The 10,000-nt window shown below is 38.9% G+C and overlaps 1 protein-coding gene and 1 pseudogene across 4 annotated transcripts in view; both read right to left on the bottom strand.

Annotated features, from left to right (window-relative positions):
• The window catches only part of LOC145252739 (uncharacterized), a 304,712-nt gene that overhangs the window by 89,725 nt on the left and 204,987 nt on the right, over positions 1 to 10,000 (bottom strand). For all 4 annotated transcript variants that reach the window (XM_080112609.1, XM_080112607.1, XM_080112608.1 and 1 more), the window contains exons 2-3: positions 5,617 to 5,771; positions 2,318 to 2,450 (exon numbers count right to left, since the gene is read on the bottom strand). In XM_080112609.1, the coding sequence (XP_079968735.1) occupies positions 2,318 to 2,450; positions 5,617 to 5,771 (288 nt within the window). The remainder of the gene's footprint in view (positions 1 to 2,317; positions 2,451 to 5,616; positions 5,772 to 10,000) is intronic.
• On the bottom strand, positions 6,157 to 6,273 carry LOC145252901 (5S ribosomal RNA; annotated as a pseudogene).

Genomic DNA, 10,000 nt, shown 5'->3' with positions numbered 1-10,000 from the left:
GATACCCAGCTCTAAACCATTGCCATGATCTTTCATCAGCCACTTCTGCTATATCCTGGAAGAACCTTCCGTGCATTTTCTTCCTAGCCAGTTCTTCTGCCCTTTCTCTATCCATACGTTTCACATAATCGGCCTTGATCTCACATACCTTAAGCATCCACTCCTCACTTCTAACCACATGCCCCTTCAACATCTCCTCAGTTCTAACAATCGTTTACACTTATCAATCCTCTCCTACCGCCTTTCCTCTTTTGATACAGCCTCCCTACGCTACTTCGAATGTGAAATATACCAAACATTACTAAAACTTTTCTTGTTTTGATATCGATGGCATGCAACTCATTGTCAGACAATTCTAACATTCCCGCACTCTCAAAACACTGACTGCCCATGCATTCACCACTTTCCTTAGGTTTCCTCCATACAATTTCGACTTCGCAATTAGTTTCATTCTTCTAAGATACTCCTTCCTGACTTTCTCCTTCATTTGTATGTTCATGATAATAATAATAATAATAATAATAATAATAATAATAATTATTATTATTAGTAGTAGTAGTAGTAGTATTAGTAGTAGCAGCAGCAGCATTGCATCATAAGGAGCTTCCACACAGTTAATCAAATATCTCTCCTGTGGTCTTCCCTGGAAGCTGAGTGACAGTAAGTCTCCCCAGGTTTCCAGTACTCTCCACCTTTTTCGATAACATTTGCAAATAACTTTGCATTATCGCAACAGCCGCTCGCCATTGATTTCTCACTAGCAGCGGCCATTGGTTTTCACTTGAGTTTGAGTGGCAATAAGCCTCCCCAAGGTCACAGTTCTCTTCGCGCTTGTCCAGTGGGGGTCTTGTCAGTGCTCTCTCATTAGTCTTTCCTTCCTCCTTGACTACTGTCTCACTTTTTTTTGGGGGGGGGAGGGGGTAATCGGAGGATGGGTAGGGGTAGAGAACTTATAGATATGCTACTTCAATGTTCTTGGTTCCATGTAGCGATTCATGTTTTGCCTCTGCATCAATTTGTCTGACCCGCGCATGTGGCCCATGTGTGTTAGTCCCACATTCAAGGGTTTTCCTTAATATTTCAGCTGTTCTCATTATTGTTGTTCGTTGTATTTTTCCAGTCATTCCTCTGATTCCAATTTCTCCCATTCTTTTTTTCAAAGTTTTTCGGGATTGTTCCTAGTGCTCCTACTATTATAGGTATTATTTGGATTTTTTTTCATCATCCATATTATTATTATTATTATTATTATTATTATTATTATTATTATCAAATTACAGAATATAAAAATAGACACGATCACGTGGGGAAGGCGGTACACTGTGAATTATGAAGGCACTGCGTCTTGAACATTCAGTCAAATGGTACAAGCACAAACTGGCAACAGTACTCGAAAATGAAAGTCAAAAAATCTTACGGAACATGGATATACAAACGGATAAACCCATCCAAGCAAGAAAACCGGATGTCATAATAGTTAACAAGAAAGAAAAGTGCTGCTAGTTTGTAGACTTTGCCATTCTAGCAGTCCACAGGGTGAAGATCAAGGCGACAGAGAAGCGGAGCAAATACACGGAACTGGCCAGAGAGCTTAAAAGGATATGGAACTCAAGTCAAAGTCAAGGTAAAACTAATAATAGTAGGAGCACTAGGAACAACACCGTTAAACTTGGAAAAAAGAATAGTAGACATTGGAATCAGAGGGATGACTGCGGAGATACAATGGATAGCAATAATGAAAACCGCTGAAATATTGAGGAAAGCATTTCAATGCGAAGACTAACGCACATGAGCTACAGGCACAAGCCGGACGTATAGAAACTTTTACAGATGTAAAGCACAAAGGAAAATCACATGAAACCATGAAACCTAGAACTGTATAATTGTAAGTTAACCCCCCTTTTGTCCTCTTTTTTTGTGTGTGTTTATCGCTATAAACTGATGCCACACCCAGTAACTGAGGGTCAAGAGGGATGGAAAGATCGAGAAGAGAAAGTAGTAACCAGACCTCCACTGGATGAATGTAATGAGGCCTGGGACCTTGGGGAGGCTTACTTTCACCCACATTTAAATGAAGACCAATGGTCATTGCCAACGAGAAATCAATGGCAACCGGCTGTTGCGATAACGCGAATTCATTTTTTTTTTTTAGATGTTTTCAAAGGATGGATAGTACTAAAAATCTGGGGAGACTTGTTGCCTAGACCTCAGGGAACACGACCAGTTATATTGTGAAACTTCCTTGTGAGTTGTTGTTGATGATGATGATGATGATGATGATGATGATGATGATGATGATGATGATGATGATACTCACCGGTACTGTGGTAAGTGAAAAGTTCATTGGGTTTTTCAGCCCTGCAATTGATGTTCCGAATCGAATATTATCTTGGTTGGTTATTTCCCCGGTTTTTTTCTGTCCATATTTGCAAGAATTGATGTCTTGGGTTCTGCAATGACAAAATTAACACATAGGGAAATGTTTTTTTAAAAATGATTTAAATATCTACTAAACTATTTTTTATCGATACTGCAGTTATTTAATGGCGACTGGATTAAATAATAGACAAGTAAAAAAATGGCACAAAAAAGGCTTAAGTTAAACGACCCATCAACAATTATAGTCATTTAAGGTCAGTGTTATATTTTGGGATGACTTTATGCCTCTCTGTCTCTGTCTGTCTGTCTGTCTGTCTCTCTCTCTCTCCACACACACACACACACACACACACACACACACACACACACACACACATATACATGTGTGCATATAGATTTGGAATCTCCCGACCAGCAGTAATTATCACTTCTTATACTGATGATTGAGTAAGTAGGAAAAACTAATTTCTGTAAGTATAAAAATAATTGTTAATATTTGTTTAAAAAATATTATGTACGAGGGACGTGCAATAAGTAATGCCCCTGACCCACTTCCAGTTGTCTGATCTAGCTGAAATTTTGCATGAGCAATGATTTATATCTCTACGGGTTATGTGGCAAATTACAGCTCTGAACTAATTGTGGGTTTTGTTTTACAGGTGTTTGAACTGAGTCATGTGTGAAATGGAGCCTGTTGAATGTCGAGCTGTGATCCAGTTTTTGCATTTGAAAGGACGCACACCACAGGAGACTTTTGATGAAATGAAAGAAACTTATGGTGATAAAGCCCCGTCATATGACCTTGTAAAACGCTGGCATCGTGAATTCAAACATGGCCGGAAGTCTGTGGAAACAGCTCCCAGACCTGGTCGCCCCCCCTCTGCCATTGATGCGGCATCTGTCCGTCAAGTTCAGGCCGACATTTTGGAAGATTGGCGCATTACTATTCGCCAAATGGCCCAAGATGTCAAGATTAGTACAGGGTCTGTGGAAACTATCATTCATGACCATTTGCATATGCATATGGTGTCGGTCATATGGATTTCCAGGTTGCTCACACCATTCCAGAAGCGAGAATGCGTCGAGTGCTCGAGGATGAATTTGGAGATGTGCCAAGAAGATGAGTCAAAGTTTTTCAAAAGACTGATTACACAGGATGAAACCTGGGTCCATCACTATGATCCAGAGATCAAATCCCAGTCAATGCAGTGGAAGCACTTGGACTCACCACCTCCAAAGAAGGCAAAGGTGCAGCCCCCCGCTGGCAAGATCATGCTCACAGTCTTCTGGGACCAGGACGGAGTAATGATGACAGATTTCCTGGCAAAGGGTACCACAATTTCAGGAGCCTATTATGCTTCACTTTTGAGGAAATTAAGGAAAGCTATCAAGAGGCGGGGCAAGATCAGCAAAGGTACCCTCCTCCTGCAGGACAATGCTCCAGTCCACAACTCGCATGTCGCTAGATCAGAAGCATGGGCGTGTGGTTATGAAATCCTTCCCCATCCTCCCTACTCTCCTGACCTTGTACCCTCTGACTTTCACCTCTTCCCAGCCATGAAGTTGTTTTTGAAAGGAAAGCGTTTCCCAGATAATGCAGCCTTGATTTCTGAAGTCACGTCGTGGTTGGAAGACCAACCTGGGGTGTTCTACACAAACGGTCTCCAGAGCTTCATCAAACGATGGGAGAAAGGCATAACTCTGGGTGCTTCCTATGTAGAGAAAGACTAATAACTGTGCCTAGTTTCGTTGCTCTACTGCTGTGGGAAGTGGGTCAGGGGCATTACTTATTGCACGCCCCTCGTATATATATAAAATAATTGTCGTGAACCCTTCCGAACATTGCTGCAAGGAATGAACGCCGCCCGAATTACAAATTTCCATTTTTTTACGGCGTCTTTCATTTTCATTTCGATACTTTTTTGTGACCAAGAACGGAGGACCACTTGAAATATAAAAAATAAAATATTAGATACAAAAACATAACATCGTTTTCATGCTTCAAAAAACCCTCATAACCTTGACATCACTATTATAGAAGAATACGTGGACTTTTAACATTAACAAGAAAGGTATAATAATTAAACTGAATTTTTCTGATATTTATAACAATGTTTGTTAACGTGGAAAATGCTTAAATACGCAACTAATATATATAGGGTGGAACGATAATATTGTCGCGCTAAAACAGAAGACATGCTTCCATTTCCGTTTCATGAAAATCGGTTTGCTTTTTTTTTTTCTTTTTTTTTGCAGACCATCTACTAGTTGGCCCGTTGTGTACAAATCCCAAGAGCTATAGGAACCTTTTATCATGTCAGAAAGTGATACAATGTTACACGAGCGAGATCGGAGATGCGTCGCTGTATAACTCATGCTCTCTACCGATCCAAATTATGACAACTGGACCATTACCAGCACGCTCAAAATACAAATCCGGACGGCTATGACAACAGGACCATGGCCAGCACCTTCAAAATGCAAATCCGGACGGCTCAACGCTTGACGGCACAGCTCAACGCATTAAACGACCTACGGTTATGGTCTTTGATGTAGTTTCAAGTGGGGGCCACATCATACCACATCACATCTTCGAAGTCGACTTAAAAGTCAACATCAAAGTGTACCTGGATGTGCGTAATAGTGTGGTGAAAACTTGGCACTGGCTCACAAGTCCAAAGAGACCCTTCTCCGCGAGTGGACCTGCTGGGCTACTTCGTTTGTTCATACGTTGAAAATATCACCAACATGACCTACAACAATACCCAACCCAGCCTGATTGCCGCCATCCGCCGAATATTCGCCGATCATCCGCCGGCGCTTATGGAAAAGGCATGCTCCCAGTTCCGGACCTTTATCGAAGCGGTGACTGAGACTGAAAGCGGCTACTTTAAATAGATGTCAGCTCTACTATAAAATCAAGTCACCAGAATTGATTTTTTCAATAAAAGTATTTAGATAAGTCTGTGTTGTTTTCTTTAGGGTGACAGTTTTATCGTTCTACCCTGTAAACGAGGGCTAACGATCAAGGTAAATACCATTAAGAATTACATGCACCAAATTTCTCCCATCAAAGTCAAATATCGGCAAGAAGTAGGCGTCATCTATCTATTCCCTCATACCACCTCATCAAATAAGTTTTCACGTCAAACTCTTGAAGAAGAGACGGTAGAGCATACGTAACCCATTACGTCATTGACCGAAAATTCTGCACTTACACGTTAAACTCAAACTCACCCTGATTGTCGGTCGAGGCAGATGTAAAACATATGATCGCATGCCGACCCGCATATAATCCAGCGACCATCACAACACTGGCCATTCCTTCCTGTTCCATCGACGTTCTGGAATTCTATGAGACGAAGAGTCACGGTACCGGTACTCGACACCAACTGCAAGTAAAATAGAGAAAAGAAGAAAAATAAATCAAATAAAAAGAAAAGAAAAAACAGCTTATATGAAGCGCACTATTGTCATGGTGTCATGTCACGATTAACAAATGTCGACATATAAAAACATAGACCCGTTGACAAAAGTATGTGCAAAATTCATCCATCGCGGCCGTAGGCGAGATTGAACTCACTACACGAGTTTGTAGTGTAATTCAAATCGTGTTGGTAGCTGAATACTTAATGCTTCGCCAGGGCTCAAGGGTATTTTTTTTTATCGTGGCGCTATCACTAGACAGAGTGCCTACCACGGCTTAAGAGAGTCCCATCTACTCTCGAGAGAAGAATAGACCGCGCCAGTTTCTCAAGCTGGTATTTTACCTCGCGGTACATACAGCACCTCGCCTTCCCAAATGGTCACCTATCTGATACTGGCCAGGCTCAACGTTGCTTAACTTCGGTGATCTGGTGAGAACCGGTGTGTCAACGTGATTGTGCCGTATATATGTGAAAAATGGTTGGATAATTCTACTGCTCCAGAAAGTATCGATGCAATCTTCTACTTGTACAAGAGTCAAATACGTCCTAAAATAAAGTAGTGTTGCCACATATGGAGTGAAGCTCCTAAGAGTACCCTTTCCTGTCTTGACAAGGTACAGAACGTCTTCGAAACTTAATACGTTCTCTAAACGGAAATTCCACGAGTAGAGTTTCTTTCCTAGAAATATCCGTCTGTGGAACTCAGTACCGTGTGTCTGCTTCCCAGCTAATTATAGCATGGTCATCTTCAAATCTAGTGTGAATAAATTCCTATTGGGACCTTCTTCTAAATAATCAAGCACTACACACGTTCTACCATAATGTATCACCTTGTCTCACAATAAGCCTAACACTTAATTCTTATCCTAGAGTGGAATTAAGGCCTTGATAAGAATTGACTTCCAAGTAAAAAAACAAAAACAAAAACAAAAACAAAAACAAAAAAAACAAAGCAAAAACAATTACCTTATTGCATAAATCCTTATTAAATAAAAAATGATAGAAAATAAACTTCATTAACTATATGTGTGTGTGTGTGTGTGTGTGTGTGTGTGTGTGTGTGTTATTTTTTTTTGTTTTTGCGATACGTTTTTTTTTAGTGAATTCAATTATTTACGAAAGTGCATTTTTATCTAAATGCGAGTTGGGAATAATTTTCCCTTTAACTAATTTGGTATCCCCCCCCACACACACATGGGGAGCGGTATATATATATATATTGTTTTTAAAATATAATTATCCACTGACAAGTGTCAGTGGATAATTATATTTTAAAAAACAATATATATATATATATATATATATATATATATATATATATATATATATATATATATATATATATATGGACAAATATTACATAGTCGTTACAATAAAAAAAATGAAAATATAATATTTTTATTTATATAGACAGATAATACATAGTCGCTATACTGAACATGCTAATGCTTCAGATAAGTGATCAGTCTGGCCCAGCAAGCCTTCTTCAGGCGACATAATATAAGCCTGTCTTCAAACACAGACTTTATTACGTCACCTGAGGTGGGCTTGTTGGCCCAGACCGATCACTTGTCTGAAACATTAGCATGTTCAGTATGGCGACTATGTACTGTCTATATAAAACACTAGTGTCTGTAGGTATTTAATTATTATAGTAAAAAAAATAATTATGACAGCCCCTTAAGAAATTCATTTCTTATCGTTGAGCATTTTCAGTTGAATTAAATTCGGTCAATTTAGCATAGATCATCGTATAACGATTAGATCACTGACGTAATGAACATTTAAAAATTAAAATGTTTAAAATTCAACGCTATTTCACGTGGTTAATGGTAGTCGAATGGATACGGTCTCCGTTAATTGAGCCAGAGATGTCTCGTGTTGCGGGGTTCGAATCATTCGGCTGGTGTTAATCGTGACACACTGCACTGAAGAATCCCGAAAGGATGAAACACTAGTGTCTGTAGGTATTTAATTATTATAGTAAAAAAATAATTATATATATACATATATATATATTAATACTATAGAGTCATTGCTTATCAAGGCTTAGAGGCTACGCAAGCATAAAAGTTAATGAGTGCCAGGTGAAACAACACCGTGATGATCGATGATGGTTGAAATTAGATTTATTTAGAGGGAAATTGCTGACAGTGGTTTTAGCTAGTCGAGTGTTAGACGTGAATGCTTTACAGAGGAGTATAGAGTAACGGTCAGTCGAACAGCTGCCATGAAAATAAGGATTGAGCAAAGATAGACTTGCAATATCTCTTCTAAAGTACTTTTATTGAAATAAAAAAAATAAAAAAAAACAATTCCGGTGACTTTATTTTATAGTAGAGCTGACATCTATTCAATGTATTCACTTTCAGCCTTAATCGCTGCTTCGATACAAGCCCGGAACTGAGATGTCGGTGATCAAGCTGGCTTTGGTGTTGTTAGAGGTCATGTCGGTGACGTTCTCAGCGTATGAACAAACGAAGTAGTCCAGCGGGTTAAGGTCAGGGGAGGAGGATGCCAGTGAGAGAAGGTTACAAAGTTGTAGTTCTCGTTCTGAAGCCAATCCTGGGTCTCTTTGGACTTGTGGGCTGGCGCCGAGTCCTGCTGCTACACCCAGAAATAGGTAGGAAGGACATCGCCTACCAGATTTCGAAGTCGGTTTTGTACACTGTCCAAGCCGGAAAGGGTGCTCTTACCAGCTGCTCCCCAGATGTAGACAAATACTTAAGTAAGCATACATAACATAACATTTACGCAAACAGTGCTCAATATATGTATAGAGCTTAGTATAAGTATAAGCATATACTTATGGTAAATCAGTTACATGGAAACGTTTGTAGTTCATTGACGGGAGGTTTCCATCACTGATATACCTCGCGAATGAATCACAAACGTTTCTATGTAGTTTACTTGCCATAAGTCTATTTCGTAATACGTATGTGACTGTACGCAAACGCACGCGTGTACTTAAATTAGCCAGTGTTCTAAGCCATTGTTATTTAACGCAACCTGTCAGCCAAGGCTCAGATATATATATATATATATATATATATATATATATATATATATATATATATATATATAAACAGTAAGAAAGATAAGCATCCCAATTGTAAAACATTAGATTTGACATTCAAACATTTACTGGCTTTCCCCTCCTCCACCGCTCAATAAACTGGAAAGACAGAAATGTAGAACCTAGGAGGGTAGTGAGCAGTTAGCATGGGTTGAGATGTGGGTGCTGGCAAATAGTCCAACCACCCCTTTTTAGAAGGGGGGGGCTTTTCGCGGTTTTCTCCCGTTTAGGTTTTTTACCAGTCTTCTTTGCTAAAAAGAAAAAAATTGAATAACTGCGTAATGTACGCTCCCTGCAAACACATATACATGCACACATTTATACATAACCAATTTTAGGTAAATCAATATTCTGATATTTTATTTTTGACCTTTACATCACCCTCATCTCTCTCTCTCTCTCACACACACACACTCTCTCTCTCTATATATATATATATTTGAGGTTGCTATTTTTCAAAAGTAGGGTAACCAATGAAATATAACGAGGTTAATACAAGAGTGCTCAATACGGAAGTAGAGCAAGTTACATTATCAATTTGTCTTTATCCTACTAACTCAATTTCCTGACACCAACATATTAAATGAATGAAATGGCAAATAAGTAAATAAACAAATAGAAATAAATAAATAAGCAAATCCGCACCCAATCAATCCTGTTCTCCACACACCTGAACTTCATCCCCTGACCCTTTTGCACAAAAAACTCCATTTGCTGAAAGTCGATTTTCGTTTTTCATTAAGAATTCCGCTTTTGAATATAAGCGTTGTTTCCTGAAGAGGTCTCTAGTTACTAAATAGTGGAAAGAACGAAACATGCTCATGACTGTGTAGCAACAAATTACTACTTATGTAAAGAAAAATTGAATATATATGTATATATATATGTGTGTGTGTGTGTGTGTATGTGTGTGTGTGTGATCGCTATAAATTTTAAAAGCAAATATTGCGGCCGCAGAAGTAAATTCAAAAACAAAACCCATCGAATAAAAAAAGCATAAGCGAACCATTACTGGGTGTTCAAGGAAAATAGGCTCTCGATGATAGTCATGCTGAATAAGTCCGACAAACTAGTACATGTTTGACTATATTTGAATAAGAAATCATCTATCCTAAAT

The sequence above is a fragment of the Euprymna scolopes genome, chromosome 29, assembly GCF_053919585.1.
Source record: "Euprymna scolopes isolate OS-2025 chromosome 29, ASM5391958v1, whole genome shotgun sequence".
NCBI lineage: Eukaryota > Metazoa > Mollusca > Cephalopoda > Sepiida > Sepiolidae > Euprymna > Euprymna scolopes.
The sequence above is the reverse complement of the archived record's forward strand: the minus strand, read 5'-3'. Positions and strand labels throughout refer to the sequence as shown.